The sequence below is a fragment of the Mytilus trossulus genome, chromosome 4, assembly GCF_036588685.1.
Source record: "Mytilus trossulus isolate FHL-02 chromosome 4, PNRI_Mtr1.1.1.hap1, whole genome shotgun sequence".
Lineage (NCBI taxonomy): Eukaryota > Metazoa > Mollusca > Bivalvia > Mytilida > Mytilidae > Mytilus > Mytilus trossulus.
This window is the reverse complement of record NC_086376.1, coordinates 34,286,495-34,306,616: the sequence shown is the minus strand read 5'-3', so window position 1 is coordinate 34,306,616 and position 20,122 is coordinate 34,286,495. Positions and strand designations below refer to the sequence as shown.

Below are 20,122 nucleotides of genomic sequence, written 5' to 3'. Positions count from 1 at the left end.
ACAATCAAACACTTTTGGAGAACTAATAACTACCATTTTAAAACCATTTTTGGTCTGAAATAACTGTTCTTACAAAAAATATTGTGACAATGGTAACATGTCAAATAACATATCTCTAAGCTATATTTTAGATCTAATAAGAAATACATAAGTTGTTAACGTGTCTCCACACATTTAATCTTAATGTAGAAGATCAACAGTTTAAGCATTTAAAAAAAATGCAACATAAAACACTGCATCCACTAGACCACTTTCCAGTTTGTCAGTCACTGGAAAAAAATCGTCAATTATGTGGCCTTTATGATGTCAATTACCAAATAGAGGGGATGGCCTGTATCCCTGCCCTGCACTATTAACGTTCATCGAGTGTCTGAGTGATCTTCATTGTGCAGGATGAACCATAAATATTGTTTGTTTAGTAGTTCCTTAATCACAATTCTCTAATGACAGCAATGCTGATTGTCAATTATGAGAATTCAATTTGCTGAATAATTCGTGCAATATAGCACTATAGTTTCCAACCATTTGCTCAACTTTGAATGTAAGTGATGATGCCTTTAAAAGCACGAATGAAGTTCACTCAAACCAGTTTTTGACGGAAATGCATCGAACTCGAAAGTTTTCTATTATTTTCTGCATATACAAACATCAATTTCATGCAAACTAAAAAAAAAAAAATTTCAATATATCAGACAATTACTTGCATATACGATTTTGTGATATTTTCAGCAATGGTGGCCATGTTTGTTGCTGAATTGAAATAAAATCAACAATTCAACACACCCTAGAGATCAATCTTATCAATGTTTTCTTCAATTTGTTATAAAAAAGATCTTTGAAAAGTTTATCGAGGCCAGACAATGAATGTAAGTGATAGCAAAAGTTTAAACTAGCCTTTGGCCAGATTAACTAAAATATTTATATAATTGATAATTATAACAAAAGTAAAAATCCTACCTGATCCTCTTGAAGACTGAACTTTCATCTTTCTTCTCTACCTAAAATATATTTCCCCTCTACCTGAAATAAACAACTGAATAATTTATATCCATTCAAAGATGACAAAATATTGCAGACAAAGGTCATTTAAATAATTCATTTAGTTTTGTGCTTCGGTATTTAAATATTAACAATCTCTTGGAAAGTGTCTTGAAATTTGTCTTTTTGAAACCAGCCTTACGTACTGAACAAGTAAAGGAAATGGTTAAAACTTGGTTTGCCTAAAACTGCTCAGACATTTTTTGCTACAGCCTTGGTTAGTTAGTTTTTAAGTCTGAGAAAAGTTAGGTATCCTGTTTTGAGATGTTGTTTACACATTAAAGTTAAAAATAGCAAAACTTACAAGACACTAATTCTCAAAAAAATCATAAAATCATAAAATACACCAAAGCTCACAAACATTTTCAAATAATATTCAGACAATAAAAATGTACTTTACTGTTATTGACATTCTGGTATACAATTGATAAATCTTCGTAGAAAGGCAATCAGTTTTGGTTAATGAATCTAATTAGAAATGGTCTATAATCAAAAAGGGAGAAAAACAATTAAATATTACTCGATTGAGCATTCAGTGTGGTCACTATTAGGTGTATAATGTTCAAAAAATTATTGGGAATTCTTTTTTTCATTCAAATTTTTCTGTATCAAATTTTATTATTTGTTATAATATTAACACAAACTAACATTTCTCATTTATTTAAATTATAAACGATAACTATCAAGTCCTGAATGTGTATGAAATACTTTCCACTGAACTATTGATTTCTATAGATTTCTTAACACCAAATGTGACCAAAATGACTATTCTAAGCACTTGTTTGAAACTTAAAATGTAAGCAACCAACTACTGTAAATTCAGTAATTTTCCGAAACATTTATAATGGTGATTGATGAATAAAAGTCACACGTAATGCTACAGTAATTATTTCCATTTGAGATAATGCTGCATCGAAATAATGCTAAAATATATAATAAAATTTTAATTATTGTGAAACCTATCCTATCACTATATAAAGATCGAAATCAAAAAATCTAACTTTTTTTTAATGATCTACAGCATCAATCATATGTATATGAATGTAAACATGTATAACACTGACAACAGATTACAACTAGTGTTAATGGTGAGATTGACACTATCTAGAACTTCTAGGTACACATACAAGAGTTATCTAGAACTAATAGGTACATGTACAATAGTTCTTAATACATTATATTCAATACTTTGCCAGACAGACTCATCTCTTTACATAAAACACTCTTCTTTTCTCTTCAAAAGCCGGTATACAATCACAAACCATTCCTTTTTCCATAGAACTGTAAAAAAAAAATCAATTTCTCAATGAATGTAAACAACATCATCAATCATACCTTTCCCTCAGATACATTAATTTTTTTATCATTTGTAAAAGAAATATGTTAAAATAATATCATTTCAATGTGTTATATATAAGCAAAGAGAGATAACTCTAAATGTAGTTTTATATTACTGCTCTTTGGAAGCAGAAAACCCATTATTTGATGGCACATTGCCTTCTCTATGTTAAATTCTGAAATTTCATAGAGTTTGAGGTAAAATTAGATTCAAATTAAAGTGAGATATTTCATGTCACTTTAAATTGCATTCAGCCCTCCTCTTTTTATTAAATACTTCTTTTAAAATTACAAAAATGTAACAAAGGTTTTTAGTGCTAATTATTGTAGCATATACATATGAGGTTAAAGTGAAATAAACTATGTTATATAGAAATTTTCTTGTAATGAATTAAACAACAATAAAATGTCAGAGTTTTCATCATTAGACCAGTGGTTATAACTATTACAATATTTAAATCAATATTATCCTGAGATATTATCATCCCTTAAATCCTGATGAAGTTGTAAATACATCTTTAAGACACCTTTTTCAAAGTTTCATAAACATTTCATGAAGGTCAAACACAGTTGGTGTAGATATGTATACAAAATGTAATCCCAGACTGTAATGCAAAACAAACTAATAAAACTAATAAAATTGAGAATGGAAAACATGAATGTGTCAAAGAGACAACAACACAACTAACCAGCAGAAAAAAGGACACATTTACTCTGGATACAATCAGTTGATCATAAATAATCCTTCTGTCCAATTTTCAACAGTGTTTATATGAAAAAAGTACTAGAAAGAAAAAAATCTTTTTTTCTTGAAACGCTGTTATTACTCAATTTATTTCACTAGACTGGGCGGAGTTTAACCGGATCGCTCATACTTAACCAGTCCATCCACAGATAGGTGTTGTAGAATAAACTCATCAATGAAGTGTCCAGTTATTCTTTTGTTAATTCCTTTCATGACACTTAAAGGTGGTTATAAATCAGTAATAATTATAACGGCAATCATCCTTATCACACACATCGTCAAATAGACTGTCCTTATGCAAATTAAAACGTAAGCTCCGCCCGATCAGTTCAAATAACATTGGTAATACACAAATAACATACAGTAAAACCTGTATAAACCGGCCGGCTACGGGACTATGAAAAAGGGCCGGTTTGGGCAGTGAGCCGGTTTATTCAGGTTTCTGTATCGACCGGAACATTATGACTTGTGCCGTCCGATAGTTTGCATATAAAAGTTCTCTTTGATAGTAAAGAATATCTGATCAATTAAAATACTTTCACTTCGTTTTCCATTGTTTACATTTGCATCCTAATGCTCGCGTTGTTTGGATTGTGAGACGAGAGTTTCGATTTACTTCCATGATCATTTATTTGAAATGTTGGAATGGCCGATCAAAAAGCCAGAATATTATCAAACGTAATTTCATCACTATTGAAACGTTGTCGTACAGTGTACTATCCCCATTGATTGTTGTCATCCGGGTGGTTTTCATTATCAAGGTCATTTGTTTAGGGGTTCACAGCAGGGAACGCAGGGTTTCGACATCACGTTGTAAATTTCTTATGCTGCGATTTAAATTTGTTTATCCAAGTTACAAAACGTAACTTAAATCCGAGATATATTCGGTGTGTCTTGTCCTTCAATTGGCACGTTTATAATGTTTTAATAAATAATACAGCTCACTACTGTATGATTGTAAGTTCACTTCACAGTTTAACACCTGACTAATTGATTATCCTGAAAAGTCATATTGTATAAACAATTATGTTTTGATTGCATATCGATCAGTGAAATTAATTAGACACACCGGTTTTGACAGGTAATAATTAATGTAATTAAGAGTATTGGGACTTCATAATTAGACCGGAATTCTGAATACACAGGGTCCGGTTTACAAAGGGTATTTTAACAAAGACTTTGAAGGGAAAAAATGGGACTTTCATTTTCGGCCGGAATGTACAGGAAGCCGGTTTATTCAGGGTCCGGTTTAATCAGGTTTGACTGTATATAACATTTTACATATCAGACTTAATATTTTGTTTGTAGAGACATGCACTTTGTCTCTAAAGCCTCAAAGTTGGTTGAAACCAGACAATTTTCTCAAATTTTACCACAATTTCTTTATATAGCCTATTTAGGTTGTCGATTTAAACCCTTTATAAAGAAAAGCTGAAGACAATAGAGTAAAGACCTATTTCTATACTTTCCTACGGGTTTGTTCATCAACTTTTAAATATTCTTATCTTGAAACAAGGAACTTAATATTTAGTGACACATGTATGGCCCTTACTTAACACTGCTTAACTATCCTTTTCGCTGAATAATGTCGTTTAATAAAAAAATAATCTTGTCCAGAAAAACATTCTTAACTCTACCCTTGATTCTGTCATTGGATCATAGTAAAGTTTCTGTTTCAAGTTTTATTAAATTCCAGGAAGGACTAACAGAGTTTTCTACATATAGAAAAACGGGATAATCAATTAGCATGAAAACAGGAATATTTAGACAGCTTTGGTTGTTCTTCTATGTAGGCCCTTTCTTGATTTTTTAATTTTGCACTCTCATTTTCTTATCTTTTGGTCTCATGTCTACTTAATGGAAGTTTATTAAGAAAGCATGTGTCATGCCCACAAAAATCGTTCATGTCAAAGTTTTAATTGTTACAGGAACTTTTGTTCCAAACTTTTTCCACAATCCTTCCACTGAACGTGAAACCACCTTCCATCCATCCATCCAAATGCTATGATGTGACCTTATGGGGACTGACCTTCAAAGTTTTCAAAACCTGATTTTGGTAGTCCTAGAATTACCATGATTCAATTATGTGGTCTGAGAAAAATTTGCTGATCCTGAAATTGCATTCATACAGGAACATACATGTATATATTGACAGGACTTATAGTCCAGTCAATCTAGTATAAATTTGACCCTAACCCGAAAGTAATTTCAACAGAAGATTTTAAAATTTTAATCTTGAGCATTATACTCCAAATATACAGAGAAAAAAGTCCCATAAAATCTAACTTGAGGAAGACTAATAAAAACATCACAATTTAAAATTCCTATGGAGATTTGCATTGAAACGGGAGATAACTCTTGCAAAAAAGGCAGAAATATCACTAAAAATTGATACAAAATTATAACTTTACCGCTTCTTTTCATCAGAATGTATTGATTCTTGATTTTTTAACGGTCTTAAGAGTATAATAAACAACTCTAAACTAGATTTCGTAATCCATTAGTTGACCATTTATTGAATTTTTCAACATGTCGAGGAAAAGAATCTCAAATTTAATAAAAATAATAAAGCATGTGTTCTTCTTTTTGTGGTTTAAAGTTTCTTTAGATAAGTTAGATGCTGAAAAAATATAACATACAGATATAGACAATACCAAATTTTCACATTATGTTTTCAAAATGGTTACAAAGCTTCAAATTTGCAATTTCTGGAATGAAAAATGTACGAAACAAGTGAAACTGCGAGCTACTGCTCACTGATGATACCCCCGCCGCAATAATATTAATAGTGTAAAAATATGCAAGTGTTCGGTAAACAGGAAGTTGTTGAGTGATGAATCTGAAAACGCATCACACGGTATAGCTGACTAATATAAATCCTGAAACCAAATTTCAGAAATCCTTGTATTGTAGTTCCTGAGAAAAATGTGACGAAAATTTTCAACTTGGCTATCATGTGTAAAATCATACAAGTGTTCGGTAAACAGGAAGTTGTCAAGTGATCAATCTGAAAACGCATCACACGGTATAGCTGACTTAGATAAACCCTGATACCAAATTTCAGAAATCCTTGTATTGTAGTTCCTGAGAAAAATGTGACGAAAATTTTCAACTTGGCTATCATGTGTAAAATCATACAAGTGTTCGGTAAACAGGAAGTTGTCAAGTGATGAATCTGAAAACGCATCACACGGTATAGCTGACTTAGATAAACCCTAAAACCAAATTTCAGAAATCATTGTATTGTAGTTCCTGAGAAAAATGTGACGAAAGTTTCATGGGACGGACTGACGGACTGACAGACGGACTGACAGACAGAGGTAAAACAGTATACCCCCCTTTTTTAAAGCAGGGGTATAAAAAATAAAACTACCCATACCACTTCGGTTTTGTACATTTCATGAGCAGGAGATTACATAATTTAGTCAAATACAGACTTCCATCCCATCAAAGAATCATACCTTACATAAATTTCAAGAAAAACAACCAAAAACTAACCAAAAAAGGGGTAAGTTCAGTAAAAAATCTCCCATTGACTTTAATGCTAATCTATGTGTGGAAATAAATTTATACCTGATTTACCTTTAGAAATTAAAATCTTTCATATATCATTCATGAAAGTACAAATGTAGCCCTATCTTTTGCAACAATAAAAACATAGGGTCATGCGGCATTTTTGGGCATTCACATGGCCTTGTTTACAAATAATGTAGATTCGCACTGAATTCCCATACTGACCCCCATTACTTTTCAACCCTGAAGGGAAAAAAATTAGTACATTCAGCATTTATTTATTAATTTTTTTTCAACTCTTGTTTTGATCCATCTACCAAAAAATATTTATTACAAACATTATCTGCCAATCAGAAGACCATATAACTTCAGTGTTATACAGAAAGCTCTCCCCTAAATGGGCGGTCCCTGATGACGTATATTTATTTACTGAATTTACCCCTATAAGAGACTTCTTTACTTCTTTTCCATCTTTTTTTGTAATAAACATGTAATGTATCCAATTTTCAAGTTCCAGTTTCAATACAACCTTCAAAAATGCTGAATTTGTAAAAATAGAGCAAAATTTATATTACAGTCCATACTGTGGCCAATGTATATTTGGTATATACAGTTGGGCATTGACTGTTTTTAAAAGAATGGTGTAAAATACTATGTTTAATAAATATGAATTGTTTTCTGTGTTTACTTTGAGTAGTATTGTAAGTACATCTAGAAACTAAAGTCTTGGTGTACTCTTAGTTAGTTTTTTTCCTTATATGGAAGTGTTTGGTTAAATACCATGAAAATACCACAAAAAGACTTTTCAAAGGCTTTTCTAAGCAGTTTCATACCAAATAAAACAACAATTATGTTTCATTATACTAAATCTGTGTTTTAATTACTTGTAAATTTCACAAAATGTCATTGACAATCACTCTGCAGAAATTCCTATTACCCGGACATCAGGATGGGTTCTTCGCCAAAACTAGAAAGCTAGAACTGAAGTAGATAAAAGTGCCAAATATGAAAAAATAAGATTAGGTATGACCAAAATTTACATTTGGGAGATTGAAGTAACAATTTAGAGTATTTAAAAGCAATAATTTAACTTAAAAATCCAATTACAAACATTTTAACATTTGTTTCATAGATGAAGGACCTGTAATCATGAAAACTTGTCTAGTATATTCTTTAAATAAAGAAACGCAAAGCGTTATGTAAAAATAAATGAATACATTCATGCGGTCAGATTATTCGAGTGTTAAAATACTAGAAAAGTGCTTATTTACCACTTGTTCTACAACTTAACATGGGGTACACAGCTAAAAAAAAACCACTCCGTCAAAGGGAGGTAATCCATTTTTTTCATATGATTTTATACATTATGAGAAGAAATATGTGTAAAATGTGATGTAAATGGGGAGAATATTCATGCCTTTCATTGATATCATAACTCTCAAGTGTAATTTCTATTGTTTTTTTTCAATCTGGACACAAAACTGATTTTTAAAATATACTTCATGCTTCTCTCACTGTACACTGAGTGCATCCTGGATAGCCGCAGTTAAAGATAGAAATTTGTGTAAAAAAACGCTTTAAATGGTTCCAAAATCCTTCCTTTACATGAACATTTACAGGAAATGAGTTTTGTGATTATTGTGTGGCCTTGGACAATTACAGTGAAAAAGTGCATATTTTCCTATAGGGGTAAGTTCAGTAAAAAATCTCCCATTGACTTTAATGCTAATCTATGTGTGGAAATAAATTTATACCTGATTTACCTTTAGAAATTAAAATCTTTCATATATCATTCATGAAAGTACAAATGTAGCCCTATCTTTTGCAACAATAAAAACATAGGGTCATGCGGCATTTTTGGGCATTCACATGGCCTTGTTTACAAATAATGTAGATTCGCACTGAATTCCCATACTGACCCCCATTACTTTTCAACCCTGAAGGGAAAAAAATTAGTACATTCAGCATTTATTTTTTTTTTTTTTTCAACTCTAGTTTTGATCCATCCACCAAAAAATATTTATTACAAACATTATCTGCCAATCAGGAGACCATATAACATCAGTGTTATACAGAAAGCTCTCCCCTAAATGGGCGGTCCCTGATGACGTATATTTATTTACTGAATTTACCCCTACAGACTCATGTTTGCAAGATTTATCTCCCCTTCCAATGTTAATTTCCATGGGAAATTAAAAATGCTGATTTTGAGTTTTCCTCAAGTTAGATTTTATGGGACTTTTTTCAGCGTATATAAAGCTAAAAGGGCATAATGCTATAGATAAGAACTAAAACATTTTCTGTTGCAATCAGTTTGAGATTAAATCTTAGTTTGACTGGACTTTTAACACTTCCTGATTGTAGTCAATTTTATTGTCATGCCATCCTAAATAAAGATACAATACAGAAACAGACATGTGTTTAAAATGCACTCACTATTATCCTAAAAATTTCTAATAATATCAATAAAATGTCATTCAAACTAGTTTTATAGTGATGCTAGTGTATCAAACTTGTATTGTGTCACTTCAAATTTGTTAAAATCGCAAGCAGTATACACAGAACTGTGCAAAATGCAAACAAGGTAACAAAAAATGGCGGCCATTGCCAGGATGATTTACAAATTCAAAAACTATTATAAAACACTTCATATCAAATAAATCAAACTTATTTTAGTAATTTTATATGAGAAAATATATTTTCTAAATGATAAAACTTGTAATTATTTACAATTATAGAGTTATGTGATTTATTTATTGAGCAGTTCCAATAGTTTTTCAGTCAGACTCTACCAAAATTCATAAATCTCGAGAAGTCTCGAGGAGTCAGAGATTTTTTAAATTCTATACTGAAAAGCGTATCAGATTCATTTCCCGTTAGGTATACTGTTCCCAGATTCATGGCAGCAGAATATTAATACTCATTTAAAGTGGTACCTGGATTATATAGTTGTCAGGAAAAAATATTTTCAAAACTCTTAACCTTTGATCTTTGCATAAAATCAGCATCATCTTCTCATTATTGAAGATTTTTTCAATATGGAATGTAAGTTGAGAGCTCTTTCTTTTACCAACAAGTTATACACTGTAACATACCATCAAGTGACCTTAATATTTGAAATCAGACCCTGAAAATAAAGTAGATATAGGAAGATGTGATATTTTTTTTAAATACAATTGGCTTTTAAGTAGCTTTCCAGTAACTATGAGTACTCTCAGATCTACCCTTTGTGTCTGTAGACATTAAAAAAACAAAAGTGCTAATTTTGAATAACACAGGAAGAATATCAAAGGAAAAATTCACATTTAAAGGTCAGCTTATTATTAATGAGAAAAATATAATTATCTTGCATTATATTCACTGTATCTGGCAGATTTACAGATGCTAAGTTTAATCTATATAATAAAGCATTAAAAGCCTTTTTTAAATTAAAAAGATATTTCACTCATTTTAAACCTAATATTAAAACACTTTTACATCTTTTTGACCACATACTGAAGCCAATTTTGTTATATGGCTCAGAAATTTGGGGCTAATTCTCTCCAAATAAGTTACAATTTTGTAAATATTCTCTACAGGTACCTAGAAGACCAACTAACCTAGAAGTGATGGGAGAGTTGGGTCGCTACCCCCTCTTTCTTGAGGTTATTCTTAATATGACTAAATTTTGGGTCAGACTCTTAGAACAAAATAGTTTCCTCATTAAAGAAGCATTTGAAGAGTCCAACATTTAATCTAAACTAGAGGCTCTAAAGAGCCTGTGTCGCTCACCTTGGTCTATGTTTATATTAAACATTGTACACAGATGGATTCATGACAAAATTGTGTTTTGGTGATGTTGATGGGTTTGTAGATGTTACTTTACTTAACATTTTTGCTGCTTACAATTATCTCTATTTAAAACAGTAGTTGCTGTGGAAAATTTTAGTGAAAATCAACAAATTTTGTGAAAATTGTTAAAAATTTACTATGAAGGGCAATAACTCCTTAGGTCATTTTGGTCATGTTGACTTATTTGTAGTTCTTACTTTGCTGTAAATTATTGATGTTTACAGTTTATCTCTATCTATAATAATATAATTCAAGATAAAAACCAAAAAAACGCAAATTTCCTCAAAATTACCAATTCAGGGGCAGCAACCTAACAACCGATGATCCAATTCATCTGAAAATTCCAGGGCAGATAGATCTTGACCTGATCAACAATTTTACTTCCTGTCAGATTTGCTCTTTATGCTTTGGTTTTTGAGTTATAAGCCAAAAACTGCATTTTACCCCCATGTTCTATTTTTAGCCATGGCGGCCATCTTGTTTGGCTGGCCAAGTTACCAGACACATTTTTTGAACTAAATACCCCAATGATGATTGTGGCCAAGTTTCAATTAATTTGGCTTAGTAGTTTCAGAGGAGAAGATTTTTCTAAAAGATTACTAAGATTTACGAAAAATGTTTTAAAATTGACTACAAAGGGCAATAACTCCTAAAGTGGTCAACTGACCATTTTTGTCATTTGACTTATTTGTAGATCTTACTTTGCTGAACATTATTGCTGTTTACAGTTTATCTCTATCTATAATAATATTCAAGATAATAACCAAAATCAGCAAAATTTCCCTAAAATTACCAATTCAGGGGCAGCAACCTAACAACAGAATGTCAGATTCATCTGAAAATTTCAGGGCAGATAGATCTTAACCTGGTTAACAATTTTACTTCATGTCAGATTTACTCTTAATGCTTTGCTTTTTGAGTTATAAGCCAAAAAACTGCATTTTACCCCTATGTTCTATTTTTAGCCATGGCCGCCATCTTGGTTGGTTGGCCGGGTCACTGGACACAATTTAGAAACTAGATACCCCAATGATGATTGTGGCCAAGTTTCAACTAATTTGGCTTAGTAGTTTCAGAGGAGAAGATTTTTCTAAAAGATTACTAAGATTTACGAAAAATGGTTAAAAATTGACTACAAAGAGCAATAACTCCTAAAGTGGTCAACTGACCATTTTGGTCATGTTGACTTATTTGTAGATCTTACTTTGCTGAACATTATTGCTGTTAACAGTTTATCTCTATCTATAAAAATATTCAAGATAATAACCAAAAACCGCAAAATTTCCTTAAAATTACCAATTCAGGGGCAGCAACCTAACAACGGAATGTCGGATTCATCTGAAAATTTCACGGCAGATAGATCTTAACCTGATAAACAAATTTACTTCATGTCAGATTTTCTCTTAATGCTTTGGTTTTTGAGTTATAAGCCAAAAACTGCATTTTACCCCTATGTTCTATTTTTAGCCATGGCAGCCATCTTGGTTGGTTGGCCAGGTCACCGGACACAATTTTGAAACTAGATACCCTTATGATGATTGTGGCCAAGTTTGATAAAATTTGGCCCAGTAGTTTCAGAGGAGAAGATTTTTGTAAAAGTTAACGCCGGACGCAGGACGACGACAGACGACGACAGACGACGGACGCAAAGTGATGAGAAAAGCTCACTTGGCCCTTTGGGCCAGGTGAGCTAAAAATGTAACGACAATTGGTTGGGAAGCATTCATTCATTATTAAAATATCTTAACTTAACCCCAGAATATTTGTTAAATCACAAATCTCATATAAAGTCAATTATCATTAAAAAAAACTCTGCATTAAATATGATGAAATTTGGCTTAACCAATTAAATGACAAACCTGGCATGGCTCAAGGAAATAAATTAAGAACCTAGACTATTTAAAAATAATAATGGCCTTGAAAAATATTTATTGTTAAGTCATTGTAAAACATTAAACAAGTTAACCAAATTTAGAATCAGTGCCCATGAACTTGAAATAGAAAAGGGAAGACATAATGGAATATCCCCCGACAAAAGATTTTGTAGACTTTGTAATAATGACATTGTTGAGGATGAAATTCATTTTCTTCTTCAATGTCCATCACTTAAAACTGAAAGGTCCAGCAGTTTCATTTTAGATTTATCCTCTAAATTTACTAATTTTAAAACTTTTTAAATGACCAATCTAAATGTGTATGGTTGATGTAAAATGAATATCCATTTGTTAATAACTGTTTAACATAATGATTAAGTTAATAGATAATTTAATCAAGACTAGAAGAGTAAAATTAAGTAATAAAACCTGAGAAGCCTTCTCACTATACAAAGGTACTTATTGTGTTCTCTTACTCATTATCTTTGAGAAAATATACTGTATTTGTTGTCTCCCTTTTCTTATATAGTTTTAGTTTTATTGTCATGTATTGTAATTTCAAATAGTTCAATGATAAAAATCACAATTATTTGTACACTTTCATTTAAACTGTAATTGTACTGCTCCTCAGGGAGTCTTGATTGACAAATAAAAATTGTAACAGTTGTTGTTGTTGTAGTGTCTTTGTTTTACTACTTTTAATCATTCTTTTATTTTAAAAGTAAAGCACTTTTCAGCTGATGTTTATAGTCTTTCTTATGTTTTGCTGTTACACCTCTGTCCAAGGTTTACAGTTAGATAAGGGTTACTTTTTTTGAATGAAAAAAAATATTCTGGTGAAGCCATTGTATACTTAGTTTTTACTATACAAATCCTTGGTCAAGCAGGTGACAAAAAGATATATTCTGGAGTCAATTTCACAAAATAACTTACAATTAAGATTGATCATAAGTGAACTGAATTGTTCAGTTTTTTGTGAAACCAATTCCTGAATCCAGATGTTATCCCTTACAAAACTGAAATGTTTGCAGCAGGTCTGCAGCATACTTGCTGCAGGTCTGCTGCAAACAAAAAGCTTGCAGGAACCCTTTGAATAATGTTTGCAGAAGTTTGCAGCTAGCTGCGAACCTCTTGCAAACATTGCAGCTTTTTGCTGCAAGCTTGCGGCAAGTTTGCAGAAACTTTAATGTTTGCAGTAAGATTGCAGGAAACTCTAGAATTTAAGGGATGTTCGCAGCTAGATTGCAGGAATCTTTGATAATTCTAGATGTTTGCAAGAACATTGCAAGAATTACATAAAACGAATGAGCATGCCCATTGGTAACTTCCTGGAAGATACAGATTTGAAATTTGAAAATGTTGAAGGTGTTTGAGTCATGTTTTCTTTCATACAATGGATTAGTATTCATGCAGGGAGTATTTTAGATTGGAAATTAAAAGAAAATTTGTCAAAGACATTTGTTGTAAGTATTGATTCTTCATAGACGTGTAAATATATGAAATTCGTCCCCTCATACCTGCATGAAGTTTTGAAAAACATTTTCAAACACGTATCAACTATACAGTACATGAGTCAAGAATGTTTGGAGATTATAACTTATTTTAAAATATTGTGTTTTTATAATTCAAGTTGAATTATGTTAAAATGTTAATTAAAAAGCAGTATTTATGCACAAAATAAATTTCAAATAAACCTTTTTTTTGTATTTTAGACATGCATTTAACTCATTTTAGCACGTACTTCAACAACAAGAAATCCTAAAATTATTTTTTAAAGGAATAAACCTTTACTATGATAATTATGCAAATGATTAATTATTCGAAATATTGTATGTATGTATGTTACCAAACTTTCAGAATTTACTGTGTAATAAAGATAATGTGACTTAATTGGTTAGTAATGTTTAATCATTTATGTAGTTCCTGCAAGTTTGCAGCAAGCACGCAGGAGAAAAATTAATTTGAATATAAATGTTTGCAGCAGGTCTGCAGCAAACACGCAGCAGGTCTGCTGCAAACACGCAGGAGAAAGATTAATTTGCATAGAAATGTTTGCAGCAGGTCTGCAGCAAACACGCAGCAGGTCTGCTGCAAACACGCAGGAGAAAGATTAATTTGCATAAAAATGTTTGCAGCAGGTCTGCCGCAAACACTCATTTGCATATAATTGTTTGCAGCAGACCTGCAGCGTATTTGCAGCTAACACGCTGCAAACACAGACTCTGTGTTCCACTATCAACGTAAATATACGTTGATAGTGGTTCTTCCAATGGATAGAAACAAGTGCCTGTGGCCCGCCCCCCTTTTCCGAGAAAAAATGGTTGATTATATACGGAATCATGATCGATCGACCAGGCAGTGGGTCCACACTTATGAATATTTCAGGATCAGCCACTGTTTTTAATCAATGACATATGAGGTAAAATGTTTAGGAAGAAATACATAATTACCTCCCCTGATTTCTCAAGCCTACTTGTGATCATTACATTCGCCATATATAGTGATAAACATATAGTTTATGATTTACATAGGTTGATAGTATTAAGTGTATTGTAAACTTCTTTTGTTAAGTAATGAGGAATTCGCTGTCTTTCTGTTCCTCTCAGGTCGACAGACATCTTCGTGTGGATTTCAGAAATGGCGGGAAATCACTGTGGTTGCATATTTCGTGCTCAATTAGTTGTATAAAGAGAGATAACTCTTATTTGACATTGGTAAATGTCGAAAAAAATCCCATCATCATCATCATTATTCGAGAAACAGTTTCATTTACAAAAGACATATACTACAACAATTTAACGCAATGGGATCTATTGTAATATCATACGGTCTCTCTCTTATCCCCCTCCCCATTTTACTCGATATGGTTGGGGGAAAACGTATATCAAAAGAAGCTATTAATATAAATTGCAATACTTTTCATTACCTTTAGTTTTTTTTTAATAAACAGCCACGTTAATTTGGCACTTGTCCTTAACTTTTCAAAATTTTCACAACCTATTTATTATCATAAAATTCTTTTATTAAAAAGTTGTAAAAGAGACATTGACATATAAAATGATCTTCGTCTTCAACTTTATCTAAGATGTATTTTTTACGGCATAATCTTTGTAATTTATCTATATAGTTTTGTGCATATCTGTCCGTATCTACTTTTATGGGGTGTGCACTTATTCTCAATATAAAATATGCTAGTATTTTCCAGAGACGTGTGTTACTGTGGATTCAATTTCACTTATTTTCGTTGGTACCAATTTCATAGATAAGGAACACTTGAATCAACGGTTCATTTGATATTTAATCATGTTTCGTGCCGGTTTTGCCGAAGTTTGTATATTTATAAGTCTACATGAAATGTATCATTCGTTAAACATTTAATTTCAAGGTTCAGCTTTACCCACGACATCCACGAAAATTGGTATCCAACGAATAATAGCGAATCCAGCGTATATGTCTGCATTATCGAATAAATGTTTCATTTAACAATGAAAGTTTTAAAAAAATGACATCATGATATTAAAAACTCAACTTAGTCACAAAAAGAAAGGTGACATCTCTATAATTAAATGCATATAAATGTTACAACCCGGGATAGACACCTTCATTAATTTATCTGACTGCTTAAACATTGAGTCTAACTTGCAGTCATAAATCTTGGCCATGATTAAAAATACCCAGATTACCTTTATGGTCTTCATTGAACATCTTTATAGTGATTTACTATTATGTATTTCTCTGAAGTACCTTGAAGTACAATTGCTCTCATTTGTCATTATAATTTAAGCATTTTACAATAACTAGACATCGGTCGTTATTTTAGATGCATGACTGGTCGCCTACAGACCGGTATAGGTATAGTATCCTGCTTGAGTCGTGTTTTAAGACTTTTAATGCCCCTGAAACGAAACTAAAAGTTGGGGCATGGTTTTACCCCTGACTCTCCGTCTCATTATTTGTATATGTTATAGGCATTTTCTAAATTTAGGCATTTATGTCCATCTGATGAGTTAAGCCTTTTTCAACTGATTTTTATAGTTCGTTCTTATGTTGTACTGTTATACCACTGTCCCAGATTAGGGGTGGGTTGGGATCCCGCTATCATGTTTAACCCCGCCACATTATTTATGTATGTGCCTGTCCCAAGTCAGGAGCCTGTAATTTGTTTATGTGTTACATATTTGTTTATCGTTCATTTTTTTACATAAATAAGGCCGTTAGTTTTCTCGTTGGAATTGTTTTACACTGTCTTATCGGGGCCTTTTATAGCTGACTATGCGGTATGGGCTTTGCTCATTGTTGAAGGCCGTACGGTGACCTATAGTTGTTAATGTCTGTGTTATTTGGTCTTTTGTGGATAGTTGTCTCATTGGCAATCATACCACATCTTCTTTTTTATATTTTGCATAATGCCTGAAAACTTTATGCATTATCTAAATTGCGTGCAAGATCCAGTCACTATACAGTAATATCAATTTTTTTCTAGGCATTTTACAAAATGCCTGATAAAATTGAAAGGCATTTTAAAAATTGCCTGAGTTAAGTTATAGAATAAAGTTTTAAAAAATCAACAATTATTCAATAAAAGCATTGGACACCGGAGCGGTTTTATTTGAATAAAACAAAAGTGTTTTTTTAAATAATCAAAAATAAAATTTATCGATGCAAAAACAGAACTTGACAATTATTTATAATTTCTCAAAATGTTTGGATGACAGAACTGATCACAATTTTTGTCCTGATTTTTTGCAAATACATTGGTTTTTACGCAAAAATCTGGTTTAAGCATTTTGACAACATTTTGAGAAACCCGGATTATCACTTATTAGGCAGTAAATATGAAGATACTGTTTATTGGCATCACAACCATAAACCGCAAGCGGCAGTCATAATTTCCACCCTTTATCCACTGCAGAAAATACTAATATGAATTATAACAAAATCATTCTCATCTTAAAAGAGGAAAGCAAAAGTGTAACAGCACCTCGATTTTGGCAAAAACAGTTAGCAAAAAATGCAAAAATGCTGATAACAGTTAACAAAGTGGGTTGAAAACAGATAACAGTTTAAATTAACCTCAGATAACAGTTAACAACACCTTGAAAAAGGCCAAAACAGGTTAACACAAAAAGGTATTACCCCCCCCCCCCCTTAAAAATGCATGAAATATTTGCTACTGAAAGCATAAAATCAGTCAATTATAAACAAACATCTTTTTCTCTATTTCACATGTTTCACTTCACTGTTTTGAATCTGGATTTTCTAAAAACTCGTTTGGAAAGTTTGTTCTATTAAAAGACCGATTTATCATCCTGTCATTTTGACAAAATAATCATAAATTTACTATCTGAAATACAGAGTGAGTACATACTTAACGTAGTTTCACTTAAAAGAAAACCCACAGCATATGACATACAAACCTTTGCAGCTGGTTTTTGGAAAATAAATTACTTCTACCGAACCATTAGTTATTTTCTTTGCAGATATTATGGGGTGTTTTCACTTCTGTCACATACATCTCAGTGATATTATTCTTCTACAAATTGCCTGAAATTGAACAGGCAATTTGTGGAATTTTGTTTAAAAAATTCAGTCATTTTACAAAAGGACTAGGTATTTTTAGTCATTTTGTATAATGCCTGTCAATATTAGGAATTTTATAAATTGCCTGAAAAATTCAGTCATTTTACAAAATGCATAAAATTTAGAAAATGTCTGTAACATAGTTATAATTCGAGATTACTCCTCCTGTAGTTTTAATGCTGTCAAGTTTCACTTTGCTGCCTGCTGTTTGTACTTATATTAAAGCTGTTCATTTTGTCAGGGTTTTAATATCAATATTTACTCTTTTGGGAGATATTTGAGTTTTGTCATTTTAATACTTGCATATAAGTGGTTCATACCGTTTCTGTCGAAGAACTCCTCCAACATTCTCATATCTGTACTAGAGTGAACCATAGACCTATTTGTGCTCTCATACTCAACTTTGTGCATTTCTAAATAACACTTTGAATTTGCAGGGTATCATTTTTTTGTACTTTTTCGAGTGAAATGGTCTGCGGTTTTCGAGTTTAAGGGGTATCTAAGTATATGTGATACAAAGTTGTTATTATTACTCGCATATTATTTGAAAAAAAGTAAAAATAAATAAAGCCGTTTTAATATACATTCAAATGTGAAGTTTAAAAGAAAGTGCCGGATTATTCTTATATTTACAGTCCTTTTACAGAAATATTTGTATTTGGATGATTTAAGGTAATTTTGGGACTTAATTAATTTATGTATATACGTTATGTTCAATTTTTTTTTCGAGAATATCTCGTGGGTTTTTTCAGCAGTGTTCGCGTTTTATCGATTTAATAAATAGTATTTCTACATCGAATCTTTGGGTACCTGAGGGGATCTGGAGACGATGACAGATAGATATAGGGTGCCTATACATATGAAATGAGATGTGAGCAATCGTCTTTAAGACAGAACCCAAGTGAGAAACTAACCAAAAAGTCAGGCAATAGACATTCTTCAACTGCAATATATCTACGCGTCTATACAACATCTCTAGCTTAAAATGATAGGAATATATTTATATAATTATAGATTGTCGTTGATCATCTCAACGAGATTAATTTTCATAGCAGTGTATTTCAAAATTGAAATCATCTCCTTTGTCATAGATATATAAATGAACCAACAAAAAAAAAAACAATAAAAAAAAACAAGACTTACAAAAGAAAGAGGCTCCTGACAGGAGACTCACTTCATGCATTCGTATATACAGTTATATAATTATATAAATCGAATCAAATCAAATCAAATCAAATCAAATCAAATCATTTTATTATTTATCGATGTGGTTTTTTTTATTTGTTTGGCAACGCTGTTTTTTTTTTAGTTTTTCCTTTTATTTTTTATTCTTTTTTTACCTCCATTTTTAGGTCTCAAAAAGAAAAAAATAAGTCCAAAAAGTTCAGTGTTCTGTGGGATGTCCTTTCGTTTGAGAAAAGTGAAAGAAAGGTCATTGACTTCCAACCGTTCAAATAAAATGTGAACTTGACAGGTCATTAGTTATCATTTACATTCATTAAATTCAAAAGTCTTTGATATATGTATAACTATGTTGTTTTCATAACAATTAATGTCCAATGTATGGATACATCACACTAGAGTATAGGTAAATTTAATAAACTTGGCAACTTGTACAGTTTCTACCATTTGTTTGATGTGTTTGAGCTTTTGATTTTGCCATTTGATTAGGGACTTTCCGTTATGAAATTTCCTCGGAGCTCAGTATTTTTTTTATTTTTACTTTTTTGTAGCATAGGTACATGGGGATAGAACAAATTTTGTTTTGCCCTCCCCCTTTTCAATTATTTTCATGTTCTAACAGTACAAGTCAATTCCAATTTTACTATCCAGTGCGATCACTGATTTATTATACCGAGAGCTCTCATTGATAATAAATAGCAAATACAAGTTATTTCTAGTATATGTATGTTAAAACACGAAAAAAATTGAAATGAATAGAAACACAACTAATAAATTATTTTGTAAAAAAGAGGGGGACAAAAAAGAGAGTCCTGTCCCCAAGTACCTATGATTTATAATGGTGAACCATCAAATGAAAATAGCTACATACTAAGCAGCATCACTTTTCCGAAAGCAAACAAGATTTTCAATAGTTCTACATTCATCGAACGAACAAAAATGTCAAATTAAAGAGTAGCTATCATTATAATAAAGGTTACACATGATATCCTTGTCGAATGCGAAGGTTTATGATGAAACG

General features: G+C 31.6%; 1 protein-coding gene across 1 annotated transcript in view; it reads right to left on the bottom strand.

Moving 5' to 3' along the window:
• Positions 1–2,319, bottom strand: part of LOC134715173 (nuclear hormone receptor HR96-like) — a 149,108-nt gene extending 146,789 nt beyond the window's left edge. Inside the window, exons 1-2 of the mRNA XM_063577168.1 lie at positions 2,227–2,319; positions 958–1,020 (exon numbers count right to left, since the gene is read on the bottom strand). Of these exons, the coding sequence (XP_063433238.1) occupies positions 958–985 (28 nt within the window). The 5' untranslated portion in view covers positions 986–1,020; positions 2,227–2,319. The remainder of the gene's footprint in view (positions 1–957; positions 1,021–2,226) is intronic.
• Between the last annotated feature and the right edge of the window lie 17,803 nt (positions 2,320–20,122).